At 34.9% G+C, this 19,000-nt stretch overlaps 1 protein-coding gene across 4 annotated transcripts in view; it reads left to right on the top strand.

Moving 5' to 3' along the window:
• Window positions 1-19,000, top strand: part of LOC118195619 (protein Tob1-like) — a 241,902-nt gene that overhangs the window by 35,557 nt on the left and 187,345 nt on the right. For 2 of the 4 annotated variants that reach the window (XR_004757398.2, XM_035353965.2), the window contains one exon: window positions 12,388-13,249. The exons of 1 other annotated variant lie outside the window; for it this stretch is intronic. Coding sequence is in view for 1 of the 3 variants with exons in the window: in XM_035353965.2 (XP_035209856.1) it covers window positions 12,388-12,490 (103 nt within the window). In the remaining 2 variants the exon portion in view is untranslated. Of the gene's footprint in view, window positions 1-6,820; window positions 6,885-12,387; window positions 13,250-19,000 lie in introns of those variants that run through there. One more of the 4 variants, XR_015041177.1, reaches the window with a different exon arrangement.

Below are 19,000 nucleotides of genomic sequence, written 5' to 3'. Positions count from 1 at the left end.
TTTTATGAATTTTTTAATTAATACTATGTAATTATTAGTTCTAAGGCTGATGTTTTCAATTTAAGAATGTAAAGCGATTAACTTAACACTAAAAACTTTTAGAAAAACAACTTTGAAGCTACAATCCAAAATTTACTGTTTTATCAAAAATATAATTGGAGATAGATATTTTTAAAATATTGTTACGAAATGTACAGGCGTGGTAAGATGATTGCCACATTTGGCGACAAAATTGGCGATATGCCATGGACGAATGGAGAATCTTCTGGAACGAATTCTTACCGGTTTAGCCCAGAATGTTCTCTAACACAAGCCGAAAGCTATATAAACCCTGCTGGTTCGCAGTCAATTAGAGTGTGCCTCGTCGAGAGGGCGCGTGAGTGTGTCTCGTCGAGAAGGCGAGATAGTTACTCTCGAGTTAGTCAGTCCGTGCGGAGTCGATAGAGTTGACAACCGGGCAACGAGTGCCGAGTGTGTCGTCGAGTGCACCGAAAGAGTTTCGTAGTGTATCGCGGTTAGTGCATCGTCGAGAGAGCGTGTTGAGCTCCAGGAACGAATGAACCGAAGAGTAGGGAGCTGTGCTCTGTGTGTCGTCGAGTGCATCGTGAGTTGTAGCGTGGAGAGTCTCGAGAGTTCGTGGAGTTCCGAGAGCGACCGAGCAGAGTCGGGAGCTGTACTCTGGTGCTTTCCAATGGAGCTGTCTCCACCGTTATAGCCTGACAGTGTGAAGGCTGTATCACTGATTGTGTCAGCGTGTTTATAGTAGTTCTTCGACAACTGTAACGTGATTTTGGAGCTGTGCTGATTAGTACTGGCTAAATAAAGTGTGTTTCGATACTTCATCAAGTGTCGTCGTTATTCACTCCAAATCTACAAACCCCGTACGAACGTGAAGGAAGAAAATAACGTAACAATATAAATTGCCTGCTAACTCTAAAAATAAAACTGACATCTTTTGCCTCATAAAATTTTTGCACCTTAGTATGGATCAAATAAACTTTAATAATTTTCAACCTTTAAAATTCAAATTAATAGAAAATTCCACTGCACAAATTGTGTGTTTAGAAAATTACTCTTATAGATATTTGTTTATTAGGACATTATCTTATTACTATAAGTGTTTGAATTTAGATTAATAAAAATCGTAAATTCAAACATTCACATTTATAATAAGATAATTACAATTAGGTATGCTAGTATAAATAGCAAAACTCAACATAAACAAAAAAGAATTTTCTTCATTCCTTGCATGGTTTATATGAATTACATTTAATTACAGTTAACAGGCTTTCATTTGCATACATCGGTCACATAAAGCTCATAGTTACAATTTTTCTGAATAAAATAGTTGCTGCGTTTCTCTGATATGAAATCATCTGTTATTCAAAATAAGTAATCAATAGTATTCGTTGAATAACTTAGTTTACATCTGAGTAAGGGCCGTATTAAAACCTTTAAAGACTCTTAGCATTTAAAAGATTTTGTCTCTCCCACATACATTTACGCAATCTTTTTCTTCATTCATTCTCTCCCTCAGTTTTGGTTTAACTACTACATCATGCCTTTCATGGTAAATTTGAAGTGGGAAAATTTTTGGAGCTTGCTTTGCTGAATACCTAAGGACCATTTTGTGACCTTTTCTTGATGCCCTAAGCACCTGCTTATGTTGCTTAATGTTTAATCCAGCCTTGATTTGGCTAGATATTTATCAATGAATTGAGAACAAACATAGCGGATATTAATTATAATCATTCCTATCTTCAGAAGGGTTTTCCAATTTTTCATCAGTACAGCAAATTTCAACCTGTAATTAAGTTACTATAAATCGTTAGTTGTTCTCGCATCAGTTCTTTCAGATATGTTTATGCAGAAAGCTGATTAAAATATTTCCACGAAGCCTAAAATGATCAAAAGAATTTATTAAGCTTGTTTTCTGAAAACTTACGTTAATTAAATAGTCAATGTAGTGAAGGTAACTTTGGGACGAAAAGTTATTGCTTGTAATTTAGTAAACGGATTTCTGGCTTCAGAAGAACATTGCTGAACAATTGCTAAGGACGAAACTCAAACTGTATTGCAGTATAACATTATTAAGCGGAGGTGGAGGCTAAGCAGGCTAAAATGCTGTTGTCACACTATTCGGAAGATAGAATAAAGAATATTTGTTGTTCAGAAAAATACAGAAGGTTTTAAAACATCCAAAAGTAAAAGAAGTGTTTTTTTTTTTTTTTTTTTGATGCTACGTACGGTGCAATGAAAGGATGCATATGAACGACAGCAGGCATGTTTGAAAAAGGTGTAAGAATGGGATAGGTCCATCGTAGTGTGTGATGCAACCTTTCACACCCTGTGGCATTCTTTGCAGAACATTATCCAATAATAGTGGAGACAATTGATCTCATTTTTCTGTCAGTGCACACAAGAGGGGTTTCTTATTCGTTGGAGGATATTTTCAAACAGCAAGACATCTCTCCAAAGCATCCCAAACATTTTTAGTGGGTTTTAGATATGGAGAACGAACCGGCCATACAAGGCGTTGAATGTTTTCTCTCTTGACAATTCTAAACAGCAAGTGAGCAATGGCATGGTGTATTGTCGTTCATGAAAAAAAAATTTATCACCGGAAGTACCACGGAAAAGGCGAACATGAGAAAGTAGAACTTTATTAATGTATCGTTGGCCGGTCATAGTCCCAGTTGCAACCATATGTAGGGGTATGAAGTCATTGATCATGATACCGGCCAATACTATGATACTGTGTGTGTCGAATATCGATCTGGACAATAAGAGGTACCACACAAATGTTTACACTCCGATGGCAATTTGGCATCTACAGTCCGATGTCAGACTGAACCTGTTTTCACCTAAGATCGGTACGCAAGCCCAATCCTATTCAGTCAATTGCGATTGCAAATGGGCAGTATCATGCTGTCTGTGCCATAGGATACATACAAAAGGCCTGCGGGCGTATAATTATCTTTCTCTCAAACGTCTGGCTGCAGTTTTACGGGAGATCTGCTATCCTGTGGCAGCAAGAAACTCATCCGCCACTTGCTAAGCTGTGGTGTGTTGATTCCTTTTTGCCGATAGCATAATGTAGTACCTGTTTCTTGTAGATGACGCACATCTAACACGACCTCTTTGTGATACTGGTTACACGTTCCGATTATTTTAAATGCTTTCCACGTCGGTGAAACCACTGTGTGAGTGATCTTGAATTCCCTGGCCGCATGTGTTATTTTTTGCTCTTATATCATTCTGATGATACCGCCACATATAAAATCATCTAAGTGATGTCGGGAAGACTTACTGAAACTTTCAAGATCGTCAAGTAAATCTTTCCCCCAAAACTTTCACTTGATACAACAACTGCTCGTATGCAGCTTCATTAAATACTTTCCGCTGTATACGTTGCTATTTTTAAGAACCCTATTGGTATTAGATTACCACTGCTGAGGACAGTACCGTCGTCACCAAGTCTCCGTCCCATGGACACCATACCTACATAAGATAAACATACATAAGAGCACGTAAGATCAATACATAAGATCACAATCTTATGCGACTTTAAGGCAATACTTCAACTGAGCTGGTAATGTCGCGCGATCAATATTGGTAATTGGTATTGGACAGGACCGACTAAAATGTACCTACTTCCAATGTATCATAGAAACGTCAAAAGTCTTTTTATCGAATTGTCCAAATTCAAAAGTCTTTTTATCGAATTGTCCAAATTCAAAAGTCTTTTTATCGACTAATCTGACTTCAGTTACTATTTCACCCATAAGAATCACAAATACGCGTAATAAAATTAGCTGTTTGCTTCTAAATTGCCATTTCCCACAATTTTCACACTAAAAGTGACTTTGAGGTGATCTTTTATTTTATTCAAAATGTATATTTTGCTTATGGATTTATTCCGGTAAATGTATTTGCTATCTTAAATTTTAATACTTATGTAGCAAATGGGGACAAATACTAGAATCTCGTTAGTTCATTCAAACGCATCACTAATTAGATGACGAGTAATTTGATGTAATCGTTAAGAAGTCTGAAGTCCATGTTCCCGTAAACCATCTAATTCTTCATTTCGATCTATTATTAACTGTAGAATCTGAATTTGAATAGACGAACGTTTCCTTTATAATTTATTTTACTGGAACATTTCCATAGCTACGAATTTAAGATTTGTAACATCTGTGAAGGATGAGTATGTGTTGGGGATACCATATACAGAACGGAATCTTTTTAAAAAGGGCGCGTATATTCCAGACTACTTTATGCTTTTGTGAAGATGGATGCCTTTAAGAAAATGACTGTGAGTGATGATGAGTACCAAGCGCAATAGCTTTGATCGCCTGAGGTACTAAAATGTATGTGTTACAAAGGCATCTCTCTGTTTGTACTGGTTGTTAGTTCCGTATAGCACGGTTTTACACAACACGGTATTAGGAGCTTGTTTGCACGTGTAGCACTGTGCTGCCGTTCAGTTCGTAAAAGAGTATTTCAATGACATTTATATTGTTTGGTTGAGAAATTTAGTGCCAAACTTTTGTGAACTCGATGAAAAATTCACGGTATAGCTTTTGTAAATTCTGAAAAAAGTTGTATACGTTATGTATTAGATTTATTGATTAGCTTGAGATAATGCACGGTCTTGATTTCTCGAGATTGTATTGTATATTAATTTGTTCCTAAACGTATATAACGGTCTAAAAATGTGTTTTATCGTAGTGTTTTCCTCCTTGATGATTGAATTACCGTTTCTTAATACGCATTGCATCACATTAGTTTGCCACTAGTATAATAATAATAATAATAAAATTATTTACCTCATAAAAGGAATGTAGTCGTCATTATACCTTTAAAAGAACTGAGATGTCCTTTTTGATAACTGGATGCATTCGAACGGACATGTCGTTCATATTTTAAACAGCGCTATGCATCTGTGAAAACTTCTACGAAAAAAAAAAACTTGATTCTTTCCTCGAAAAGCTAATTGCTTTTTGTAAAACAATAACCTTACCAGTAGTTACTGACGCAGCGCTTAACCTGCCTTTGAAACTCCCAAAGAGGGTAGAATAGGTCAGAAAATGTCCGGAGCGGAAAAATGAAGTCGATAAAGCGGCAATATTATATAGCTGATTGTTGTTCAATATCAGTTAGTAATATCAGTTTTGTTATGAGAAATATGTTTGTTTGTGGAAAAAAGGAAAAGAAAAGAGATGTGTGACAGCAAAATGTTCAATAGTAGATAAATAAGTCTATTTGCACAACATTGCGGAAGTCAACATATTTCATCCGTTTCCTGCTGTATTTTTATCTTTTTAAAATTCCCACTTTTTTTTCAACACAGCTTCGTTCTCGGATACCGGAAGAGTACTTACATTCTTTCCTGCTCTAACTTTCTTCAAATTATTGGAAAGAAATTATTTTAGAAAATATAAACAATTCTTTGTATTCAGGAATCAGAGACTTTTAAAACTGAGAAAAATATAAGGGATCAAACAGTCAGACGGTTGAAGACTGCCCTTCACAGTTTTCCTTCCAAATACCTCTGCAAATTTCATAAGAGCATACTTTGTTTAAACTTTTATTCTTAAAATCTTTAATAATGTAATTTTAAAAATCTTGTATAATGAAGGCAAATGGAAAGACTTTGAACTGAAATCCTTTAAGGTTATTTCTATCTTTGATCCGATTTTGCATGGCGATTTCACGTTTTTTTTTTTTTTTTTTTTTTTTTTTTTTGTAAAGCAGATTACTTTTAAAATTAATAATTTTTAAAAAAATTTGTATTTAAGTTTTTTAAAGTTAGCGTTCAGAGGCTCTTAGAAATATGTAAATGCTCGTGTTGATTGATGTAACTGTACGTGTACTGATATGGTCTTGGTTTAGTTAATTATGGTAAAGCACAGTAGGGATATCTGTCTAAGTGGAGGGATGCCTTCGTGGACGACTTTCTAAAGGAAACTGTTTCGTACATACGTTACATGTGGGAAAAACCACGAAGCAGCCTGTTCGCCCACTATCGAATCCAATTCGGAACGACCAATGTTCAGTGATTTTGCTGCTCAACGGCTGGTAAGCCCGTGCACTGATATGAAAAAAAAAAAAAAAAAATCTTGTTGTAGACATGTTCTTTTTAGGGAGGAAGAGGATCAGAACTACAGTTCGCACCTTCTGAACACTAATTATTTCGCAGTTCTATTACAGGCACACTATAACTGTATATAAGAATTGCGAATCGTGTATTTTTTAATAAGAAAGCATTTATTAAATTTTATTGTTCCCGGTTCACTCAAATAACTTCGTGACAAAAAAGAATGAAGTTATTGCGAATCCATGTGTCACAAGATCTTTCATTCAGTTTAAAAATTACAACACATTGCGTATCAGCTCAGAATAGAATGAACGATTAAAAAGAATTCGCTTTTTAGTTACATCTTGCAGCAAATTTGCACATGTTGGACAAAGTTGCCACGGAACTGGAATTAGTGATAAATTTTTGCTTATTTGTGCTAATATTGTGTTGAATTTCTTCATTTTTTAATTATTAAACTGCATAAAGTTTTTTTTCCTTCAAGCTTTATTAATATTTATGACAGCAGTGTAATAAACGATTTATACTATTACTAAGTAAAAGTTCTTTTTGAATTAGAAAAATGTCTTTTTTGTTGCTTCATAATTTACCACAGCAATTTCTTTTTTTCTTTTAGCACTCTACCATCCACAGGGAAGGGGGAAAAAATTTAAATGATGATAAAATTCTCTAACAGTATATTGATAAAAATCATCTATTATTTTTCTTTTCTTTTAGTGAAATGTCCGATAAAAGATGAGAGGAACAATACTCGAGCTTCAAACCGAAATGCATTTTTAAGGTGAATTCTTTACCATATTGCCTGATAATGTAATTGGTTTGTTTATAACAGAACATTCGGAATAACGTTGACCTTTAAGAAGACAGAATCATTCATTAACCGGACTGAACCTCTCAAAATCCATTTAGGAATATATCTTTTTAATAAACTTCTAGTCGACTTGGCAACAACCATGTCACGGTGAATACAATAGCTTTGCAACGGCTCTGTTTGAAGATACTGCAAAATATTTGGCAACATCCTGGGCGTAAAACATTCATACTTATAGTTGGAATTTAAAACACTATACAAAGTAATGGTTGAAAGTTAAAGAATAACAATCGATAACGAACTGATGTACTAAGAAATAGCATTATTAATTACTATATGCCTTTATATTCTAGAATGGAGGAATAATAATAATTAATGATAATAACTAAAACTAAAACTCAGTGGCGTAACAGCCCTAATGGGCCAAGGCCTGCAGTGCCCGAAATCTGCTTTCTTGACCGTGGCCCGCGGGGTGCGTAAGCATATGCCCTGAACAAGTGGTCAGCTTGTCGCAGGACCCCCAGTGTACCAAGTTCCAGTTCCAGAATTTTGACTTCCCAGTGTACCAATGAGTACTAATTTCCCCAAGCGAACTTGGTACTCATTTTATCGACCCAAATGATGGAAATCAAGGGATGAAAGCCTAAGTCGAACTTGCCCAGCCCGGGAATCGAGCCCCGGAGCTGTGGTGCTGCTGCGCGATGCGCTAGCTACTGCGCCACCGGGCCTTTGGGTTATATTTCAATTGATTCACCTTCGTTGAATCTTTATTCGCCCAAAGGAGCGTTAGCTCAGAAAGGGTATTAGTTTCGAAACGGGATTTTGCGTTGAATCACTGTAAAAGGCTGAATCACTTTTCAAACTGTTGCCTCCAAATATTATTGCCCAAAGTAATCCTCGACCCGAATATGGGCACCTGGAAGCCCGAATTTTGAATTCGAATTTTTGTTATCTATTTTACATTCTGTAAAAATTTAAAGAATTTTTTATTAACAGAATTGATTGATCTCTAAAATCGAGAGCAATGGCAAATTAGCACAAAGGGGGGGGGGGGGAATTATGTCCAAGCGCGCGAGACTGTCTATCGGACGTTCTTAGGACATACTAGTTTTAAATATTTTTTTTATATTGCTGTTGAATTGAATTTTATGTGGTTTAAGTTCGAAAAACATGATGTTTAATAAATGAAGGTAGCACACAAAATGTTAAAAAAAAGCATCACTTTAAGCGTAATATAAAATCTGAAAGCTTTAGAATTTTTTTACTTCCTTGTACGAAGTTAGGGAAAGCATTATAATCAAATGGTAATCGGGTATCATATTTCAAAGAAAATATCCATTTCAACCGCTTTCTAAACCATTTGAACGATGTTTTTGCGTAACATCTGGACGTACAGGCAGAATAGACGGTTATTTTTGCCAAAAAGGATTGTACAATGGATTTAAAATATATTTAGGAAGGATTATTTTCTTGACGTCTTGTACGTATGTGTGTATGTATTTCACATAACGAGTAGACGTAGAATGGTGAAATTTTATATATGAAACTGCTATAACATGTAGTTGCGCATCTCCCTTTTTCTTTGCAATCAGTTGCACCGTTATATGCAACAGTTATAGAATTATCAACAATTTAAAATTTTAAGTAGCATGTTAAGCCTAACGAACTGCCATTTGAACTCAGTAGGATTGAGAATTAAGTCAGTTTTTGAACCTTCAGTGTCTTTTTGCCAAGCAGGACCCCAAAGTAAACTTTCAGTTTTGTGCACCTGCCCCGCTGGTCGAATTGCTTATGTTTGAGCAGAAACTCTAATTTTAATTGTAAATTTTTTAAAAAACTTTTTTAACTGTATTCGGGGTTTTATGTTTTTCTCTATTTTACAATTTCTAATGAAGATATTTTGAGCTTTTATGTATTTTTGCTTTGTCTCGAAGGGAGAACTGAATTAAATGAATGAAAAATATAGCTATCTCTAATGAAATTCGAGGAAATAAGTTTAAATGAAATGCAACAAAAAATGTGTATTATTTAATAGGCCATACAAGGAAGTCATGTGGTGTCTACATCATATTTTTTAATATTTTTTTATTATTTATTTTTTTAAATATTATTATTATTATTATTATTATTTTTATTAATTTCGTTTAAGTTTGCTTAATCTCTTCGCCGAGTGTCAAAACGTAAATACCACTTTAAAGTCGGATTTATTCTCTACTTTTTAATTCTTCCATTTTCATTTCCATGTATTTCATACCGCAGAGAGTTTCACGCGTTCCCTTATTCGATTTATTAGAGAACCGGCGACGTACTAGTGCTATTATAATAGCTTATTCTAACATTTAGAATGTTCCTTATGCGTCTGGAGACGATTCATTCTGATAATATGTAATGGTCATAAAAGGGCATAAATAAAATCTTTTCAATAACTGAAATTCCATGAATTTCTGAACAGAAAGTTTCCTACGTTACAATATTTAGTTTAATTTCATTGTGTATTTTCCTTCACACGTGCATTTATTTCGAGTTTTTGACAAAACAATTTTTTTCTCAATCGTAATTTTTCGTCGTACTAGGAAAACCCAGTGATATTTTTCCGAGCAGGTGATTTGCCTATCCATGAGAGATATTACAGCATCTACGAGTTTTTAGTTTTCCTTTCCTTTAATTTCATTTTATGCGCGTGGGGCAGCTTTACGTTCATCAGAGTGCGTGCCACCTGCCGGTGAAGGTCAAATAAGTTGCATCGCTGATGTAGAAAGACCTACGGACATAGATGGTAACTTAGCCTTTTTTTAAGCAGGAAATTCTTGGCTGCGCTATGTGCTCTAGTGAAGCTAGCTGCATGACAAATTTTTTTTCATTTTTATTGCTGCTATTTTTACTGGTAATCCTTGTTTCTGCTCTGTGAATCGGGTGATGTTGTCAAAATGCTAACCCCATTGTTCGCTTTATAAATGAGTTACATTTTGAATTGTAATTATTCGTTTTATAGCTCTTGAAAATTATGCCAGTATATTATTACGGGTATTTTAAGTTAAAATCAAAAGTAAACGGATAATATCTAAATATCGTCCGTTGAGGCTATACCATGCATGTCATTGCTTCGTGCCCTTGGCACTTTAATTAACATTCTGATGCAAATGTATGTTCGTTACAACTCGGCCAGACTAATTTACCATCTTTCATCATAGGTTTTATGCACCACCTATCGCCATAAAGCCAGTGGGTTTATCATTTTTCATTAAAGCCAATGAATTTACCATCTTCATTATTTAATAATACTCACTGCCGTGGATCTTGGTTTGGATGACAGCATTGTAATTTTACACAGGTCTCCGGGGGAAAAAAGAAGAATTGGACACTTTAATATCGACCGTTGAAATATTTTCATCATGTACGCTTTCTGTATAGAATCTTTTAATTAACATTCTGAAAAACGTAAGTAAAGTGAAAGTGTAGTGACTACCATCCAAGAAAAATCATTAAAGACAGTTAATTTATTATCCTTTGTTAAAAAAGAACTTTTTGTTCCCCCCAGAAGGTTGTAGCTTCCAATATGTCTCTTAAAAGAATATACTTCGATTTAGTATCCGTGATTAAAATATTTTCATACATGTCATCGACTTATCTCTTCAGAGATTTTAATGAACATTTTAATGTGCATACATGAGCTCTGTTGGGAGAATCATTTATCATCTTTCACCATGCATGCTGTGCATTATCTCCTATTGTAAAACTGCCGAATTTAACATTTTTCGTTATAAAACCAATGAATTTACAAAATTTGTTTATTTCAAAATTACAGTTTTCAAAACTTTAATGTTATAATCTGAAAATATTTGTTATAAAAATGAGTTATATATTGTCTACTATATTACACCTGTATTTGTTTTTCTGTAAAAAACTGGTTCTTCGGCTGGTTCGGCCCATGCCAAGGCAAGCTTGTAAGTGGTCGTTCTGCTGATTACACACTTACAGTTGGATATTTAACAGTAAGACAGCCAACCAATCGGCTGTTCAATTCCTTTTTAAAAATAATAAATTTAATATCTTTTGTTGTGAAAAAAATGTTACTGTTATAGATCTTGGTCTTTAAAAAAAGCTATTCCACCAAATAGGAGTAATTTCCAATATGTCTTTGGTAAAGTCTACTCTACCAAAATGTTATGCAATAGAACTTCAAACAATCAAAAGTTTCAGTATATCTGATTTGATAAGCAAAAGGAATTATCTCATAAAAATGTGTAAAAATTGAATGATGATTATTGATTAAAGGAAAAAAACGGATTATGATTGTCACATCTACCAAAAGAAGTAAATAATAAATCTAGTTTTACACAGAAAATCATATTAGCATTTAATTGCAATTATTGTGCATAATTAGTGTTCCTTCCCCCCCCCCCTCCAGTCTTTCCAAGATGTCTGGCAAATTCATCTGTCATTATCTGAAGCATCTACTCAGATTACCATGACAGACTACGGCTTCTCGGAATGGCGAACCATTCCAGAAATGCTTCTTCAACACCTCAGTGCTCAACCTTTCTCTACTTTTTCTTCGCATTCAATTTTTTTCGAGGAGCAGAAATTGTAGATTTTCGATTTTTTCATATGACATCAGCTGTAGATTCGTATAAACTATATTTCTGGCAGATATTGATTTCGCTGCATCCATTTGTGCGTTTAGAATAATATCTTCTTGATCTTTAATGCAGAAGCTTTCCTTTTACAACTCGCTCAGCGATGCATTCGCGACTCAGAAAAAGGGTGCAGAGAGTTTGTTGTAAGAATGTGCGAGAATCTTGCTTTTCTGGAAAATATGGAGAAGAAAGATGATTTTGCCATCTAAGTGTCTTATCAAATGCATACTGGCAGCACAATTACTTCCCACACGATATTGTTACGAAATGTACAAGCGCGGTGAGATAGCTTCCCCGCAAAGCAGGTTTAGGGTTTCTATAAAATGTCAAGGGAAGGCAGGGTTGCCACATTTGGCAAGAAATCGTCCATTTGGCGATAAAAAATTGGTGATATGTCATGGACGATTGGAGAACTTTCTGGAACGAATTCTTACCGGTTTAGCGCAGAATGTTCTCGAACACAAGCTAAAAGCTATACAAACCCTGCTGATCCACAGTCAGTGTGTGTTGCTGTAGGACTTTCTGCATTTTTAGGACTGACATTTCTGATGTTCTTTATATTTATCATATTGAAGAATATGGGAAAATAGTGATTTATCGCTATTGCAACCCATTATTTAATTATTTTACTCTTTTCATCAGTTTTGGACAAGTTTAAGCTAAGCGAATCAGAATGCCTGATTCCGCTCACGTGATATGTGACTGCTTATTCTAAGTATGCTCTGACATAGACATCTTGAATTTGTATATATGTATTTCGTGTTAACATTTGTTCTGCATTTATTCTGTTATTTTATAACTCTTACTAAAATTATTGTATATTTTCTTTCTTGAAGCATCTTCGACTGTTATAATGAAAACATGATTCTGTTTACACCACCCCCATCACGTTATCATGGACTCCGAACTTCAACTTACAGGACTGCTAGACTGTATTAAGTGATGAAATTTGGTTTATTCCATATGTTGTTACTCTGATGATTACTAGAAAAATTTCCCTTTTATGTAATTATTTCCGCAATTTTGTACATTTAATGTTTTCTTCAGCATTTCTAACCTGAAATCTCACAACGTATCAACGACTACTTCACACCTCACGTGACAAGGTAACACGCTCTCTCAACATCTGCAATCCTGACTTAGGTCTCACTCATGCATTCTCCTACTTTCAGCGCTCTATAGAAACTAACTCAGACAGCCGGAAAAAACGTGCAAATCCTGCAAGTTAATCAGCGGCGCATCCAGCGGAACTTGGAGTCAGTGTGTGCGTGTGTCTAGTTAGTATCGAGTCAGTGTCTCATCTAGTCAGTCGATCGAGTTCACAGCCGGGCAGCGAGCGCCGAGAGGGTCGTCGAGTGCATCTTACTAAAATTCGAGTTCGTCGAGAGAGTATGTTATGCTCCGGGAACGACTGAACCGAAGAGTCGAGAGCTGTGATGTGTGTGTCGTCGAGTGCATCGCGAGTTGTAGCGTGGGGAATCTCAAAAGTACGTGGAGTTCCGAGAACGACCGAGCAGAGTCGGGAGCTGTACTCTGGTGCTTTGCAGTGAAGCTGTCTCTACCGTTATTGCCTGACAGTGTGAAGGCTGTGTCGCTGATTTTTCCAGTGTGTTTATAGTAGATCTTCGACGACTGTAAAAGTGATTTTGGAGCTATCCTAATTAATATTGGCTAAATAAAGTGTGTTTCGATACTTCATCAAGTAGTGTCGTCATTATTCACGCCAAATCTACAAACCCCGTACGAACGTGAAGGAAGAAAATAACGTAACAACTGGTGTCAGAAAATAACGTAACAACTTACGTATGATAGCAACTCAGACCTTCTGGAAGAATAACCTTTATAAAGAACCGTTTATAAAAAAATATCTTTATAAAGAAACTTTTATACATAAAAAAAACTTTATAACGGTTAAAGACTGACCTTTATAAAGACTACCTTATGTCTTGCAAAATTCCTATTCGGAGGATAGAATTATATTCAAGCAGCACAAACCTCTAAGGATCAAAACTTTTCATTCCCTAAAAGAAGAATCAATTGAAAAATTACAGGCACATGTGATTCACTACTTTCTGTTTAACTGAATAGCTAAAATTTCAAAATTTCCATCATAACATTAGCCTTTAATAGGGCTCTGTCTGGCAGCTCAAAGAACTTGAATGCAGTCAGAGAACCCACTTACGTTTTTTGGTTGAATGGTCATGTTATAAGAGTGGTCTCAAACTAAAACTGCATATAGGCCTTGCACGATTTAAAAATAACTTCCGAATCAGAATTTTTTTTAACAAAATGAAATACGTTATTAACAATAATAATAATAATAATAATAATTTCGCTTGCTAGATATTTATCGAAACATACATAATAATATCAATCATATCGCAAAAGAAAAAATATCAAATTTATATTTATGCTATACCTGAAATCTAAAGTTTGGCATCGGTAAGACATTTCTGTTGTTTACACTTTCCAATTCAAATATATTGACAACTAAATTTTAAATTCGTTGACTGATATTTCTTTCAAATAATTCTAGCATGTTTAATTAATCATTAAATAATTTACTTCAATATAATATAAAAATAAACAAATTATGAAAACTTCCTAAGCTTTTGGAGAAAATTTACCTAGTGGAATAAAATTTGAGAATAAATGATAACAACCTTCTTAATCTAATGAGGAATTTTTCTTCGACGTATAAACAAAATTTGTACGTAAATAATTATAAACTTCTTTGTTTTTCACTACAGCTTGACAGTTGGAGTTTCGAATCTGATAAAATTTGTAGCCTTTGAGGGAAATTACTAAAGATAATCGTCATCACGGATTCTAGATGGTCATCGATCAATCATGTTCTTTTCTTATTAATTTTCATCTGTGGAAAAAATGCTGTTTACATATGAATATATTTCCAAATAAAGCGATTATTCTTGGTGCAAATATTTGTAACTGAAACTATTTATTTTTTGGAGAAGAACGGATAAAATTTCATTAAATATGTATCTTCAAATTTTTGAAAAAAAAAATACAATAGAATCAAACTTTAAGTTCAAGTTACTTAATCAAATTTAAGTTAATTTATAGATTTTCTGATGCTCTATTCATGTTCGTTTTTAATGGAAATTAACATAATGCAAACTCAAACTTCAAGTAACGGAAAGCTTGAAATCTTTGCACACCATACTTGCAGCACATGCATAATTGAAATAACTTCGAGGGACCGCCAGTTTTACCGAAGTACACTACAGGCGTCGTAAGATATTCTTATTGTTCCATAAAACTGGCAATTGTGGGAAGAGCCACATTGATATTCCTAAATGTGCAAACTGCCTTGGCTCTCATGTAACTTCGTATAAGGGTTGTCCAAAATTCTTGAAATACAGAAAAATTACCAGAACGTCAACTGTTAAACCAGGCATCAGTTTTGCCCAAGCACTCCAGTCAGATAACTATCCAAACACGAACACCCAGAATACGGAAAATACTGCAGCCGATTCAATTTAATCAATCAACGGCCGATCAATCGGCCGATCAACTGCAGCCGATTCGATTTCAATTTATTTTAGAATCGGCTGCTGCTGCAGCCGATTCTAAAATAAATTGAAATATATCAGATAACAATACTAGTCAGAATTTGACGTATGGGCCTGAAATTCATAGTTCTACCCACTCTACCATCTTTGAGTTACTATTACAAATAATGAAGGAAGTTGAAAGTCTCTTTGGCTTCAATCTCAGTAGATCAATTTATAAGAGCAAAATCACAGAACTTAGAAAATTTAGTAACCTTTTGAGATAAGATACAAATACACGGCTTAGGTAATGCGCCCTAATTAAGCTAATTTAGCAACTCACAATTTGTACAAAAAAAAAATACCAATCATTTATTGCTTTTCTGTACTATAAATTTTTGTATCTACTGTTTCACACTGTAAAATCCATATTTTGGCTATACCACACAGACATGGCCCCTTTCTTAGTTATACCTATCCCTGTTACAACTGTTTCTGTGTTTGCAATATTTGGCATTTCTTTTTTCGATTACCTATAATTGCTATGTTGTAGAATTCCTCACTTTGGAATTTTAAGTTAATGTTGGAAGTGAAGAATCTAAGAACTGATAAGCGAATAATCGCTTTAGTTCGGTGACAAGAAACAACAAGATAGAAGGGTAACTAACCCTTTATTATTTCAATAAGGTTTAACAAAACTCCGCCTGGGAATGTACAAGCAAAGCCCGCACTTGGGCTTGAACTTAAAAGACTAAGAATTAAACTAAACTAAGATTAACTAAAGAAGAATAGCCGAAGCTATCAAGGTTCAAAACGAGTTGGCCCCCTTAACTTATTTGACTACAAAGCTTAGCAAGGGCCTGAGTACGGCCGAGCGTAATAACAGCTTTGAGGGAGAGATTGGCCAAAAAGGCAGACGCGCGTAAATCAGAAACTCTGATTCTCTCTGCCTCCGTAAGTAACTTCGTGGTTTAAATACCGCTCGTTCTCATTAAATATTCAACAAGATTCCAAAAGTACGTTCTGGCCGGAAGTAGTAAGTTGAAGTTAAGAATTTGACAGGAAAGGAACTTTAATTTAAAATTTAACTGTTAATAAAATTAACATAATCCTTACAATGTAATTGTGCACGATCTTCGACTTCGTCAATTGCTGTCAGTCAGGTGTACCTGAATTTATTGTCTCGTTCGGACTTATTCTAAGTACTACCGTTACTATTACTGAGCTAGTCGTGTGTTGATAATTACTGCTAGTGTCCTATCCTTGTGCTCAATCATCACAACGAACTGTTAGAAAGAAATGCGTTCGAAAATCGACATCTTGTTTATTCCGGGTTAGCGATTAAATGCAGGAACCCATTTCACTCGAACTGTATCATCAAGGCTTAGCTGACCCGACCTCGTGACATCAACGCTTAGCTAGAAAGAACATTTCTGAAATTTCACTACGTGGGTTTCTGGAAACACATGGAAGCTCTAACCAAAGAATATGAATCCTTTGGTTAGAAGAACTAAAGAATTCTTTTATCATACCAAAGAACCTTTTGCAGACCAGAGAATTGCAGAATCAAAGAATTCTTTGGTCTAACTGCCCACGTGCAAGTAGAAGAGAATTCACGTCTTTAAAAATACACTTCATTATGTCCTATTTTTATAATCTCGGACGTATACTGTACATAAATTTAAGTACAGGTAACCCTCCTGTCACAAGGTAGTTAGATTCTTAGAAAATGCCGTTTTGTGTGAAACTGTTTTGAATGAGATCTAGAGCTATTATAAAAAGTTATTATAAAGTTTTAGCTATTATAAAAGTTTTAAATAAGTTATTCCGAAAACTTATTTAAAACATTTTTTTAAATTCTACATAAGCAACTTAATTTTTATTAAAAATATAAATATATGTACAACACACAAAAAAATTATTTTTATTTAACGCTGTTTTATTTAATAAATTTCACCCTCATCCACTATTCAGTATATTCAGAACGTTTTTTCGGTGGAATGATATCCGTTCACTTTTAAAACTTTTCTTCTTCATTTAAAGTTCTTGCATCTTCGTTAAAAAACCTGTAATTTTACTTTGCTTGCTAGATTTTACCGCGTCATTGTAAATTTCTCGGTATATAGCTAGTACTACCTACACAGCGGAAGGTTCTGCGTTCACGAAAAATGACTCGAGATTTTTCTGCTAAGGCTTTCTTTTAATTTTTTTTTAATGTTAAATTACTAACTGCACAATCTCCATCAGTACTAGTGTCCTCAGAATCGATTTAATTTGCAGCTTCGGATGCCATTTCCATCAAATTCGCTTCGTCAACTTCTTCCACTAATAAATCTTGAACGTCTCAATAGCCATTTCTGCAAAAACGTCACCTCTGATTGATTAAACAAGTTCTAATATGCCACCAATTTCATTTCCTGACGATTCTCGCACATTTTCTATTTCAGCTGAAGAGGGCCATATCTTCTTCCAACACGCATTTAACGTTGATGTTTTCAGTTCTTTCAGCGGCAAAGATATGATGTCCCAGTCCCATACAGTGCTTGACTGACAATTTCTTCCAAGCTTCCATTACATTAATTGATTTTGAATCGGTTACGTCTAAAATCCACTGTAATGATCTTCTTATGTTATACGTTTTAAAGGTATAAATAATACCTTGATCCAATGGTTGGAGCAACGAAGTAAAGTTAGGTGATAGGAACAGTACTTTGACGATGAGATGATTTAAATCTTGTGTGTGATATGGAGCGTTATTTAATATTAACAGCGGCTTGAAGCTCAATTTTTTTTTGGTCTTGAATAACGTTCGACACAAAGCAATTTAAATAACCAATCTTTAAATAAATTTCCAGTTATCCAAGCTCTTGGACTTTTCTTTCCAATATACCGGTAAGTTGTTTTGATTTACGCCTTTGAGTGCACGAGAATTTAAAGATCTATAAACTAACAAGGGTTTTGCTCCGATGCATCACTGCATAAAAGTGCATTAGACGAGTTTTCGACATCTTAAATCTGGGTGCAGTTGTTTCTTGTTTCGCTATAAAGATTCTATAGGGCATTTTTTCCACCAAAGCCCAGTTTCGTCGGCATCAAAAACATGATCTGCTGTGTATCTTTTATAACGTGTTGAAATTTTTCTGGATACGTCCTAACTGCTTCATGATCAGCCGACTTAAATTCTTATGCTTTGAATTACAAAATGCTTTCTGAAATTTTCGAACCTACTTTACTTGCCACAAACTCTGAGTTGACAGGAGATTCTCTATGTTCTTTAAGGTGTTTGTAAACTTTGAGTGCTCTTTGTTTAATGATACTACCATCCAATGGAATTCTTTTCTGAGAGTTATCATCAATCCAGATGCTGGATGCCTTTTACATCTTCCAATCATTGGCGCCTGTGGGCAAGCTGCACGTCTTGCAGATGTCGAAGATGCTGCATCAACTGCACATCTTATTTCTTTTTCATTTTTCTCAATAGTCCGGACGCTGACTGCATTCAAATTAAGACTTTTTCTAATTTGAGATGTTTTTCTTCCTTTAAAAAACGATTCAAAATTTGTATCTTTCCTTCTAAAGAAATAAATTTCCTCTTAAACGTGGTTTTTTATTTTTATCGGACATAACTGAAACTTGATGTCTTAAAGACGAAAAAGTTATTCTTTAACGCAACCGTGGGTTCACACAGACTGCCGACCAGCAGTGTGAGACACTTTTGTTTTCAGGTCATGGAGATGAGGATTCGAATGTTGGAAGCCGAACCTGTAGGTTGTGCGTTTTGGAGCTCTTACTGTGACTTTATATTGTTCACCTTCCGCGATAGTGAGGTATCTTCATTGTTATCTGGTGACTGTGCACTCTTAAGACTGTGTATTATTTCTATTGGGTTATACTCTAAAGATCATGGAAGGAAACTATTTTGCTCCGTTATCAGTTA

Source organism: Stegodyphus dumicola, chromosome 1 (genome assembly GCF_044657685.1).
Source record: "Stegodyphus dumicola isolate Sdum_Otavi_A_Nest chromosome 1, ASM4465768v1".
NCBI lineage: Eukaryota > Metazoa > Arthropoda > Arachnida > Araneae > Eresidae > Stegodyphus > Stegodyphus dumicola.
The sequence above is the reverse complement of the archived record's forward strand: the minus strand, read 5'-3'. Positions and strand labels throughout refer to the sequence as shown.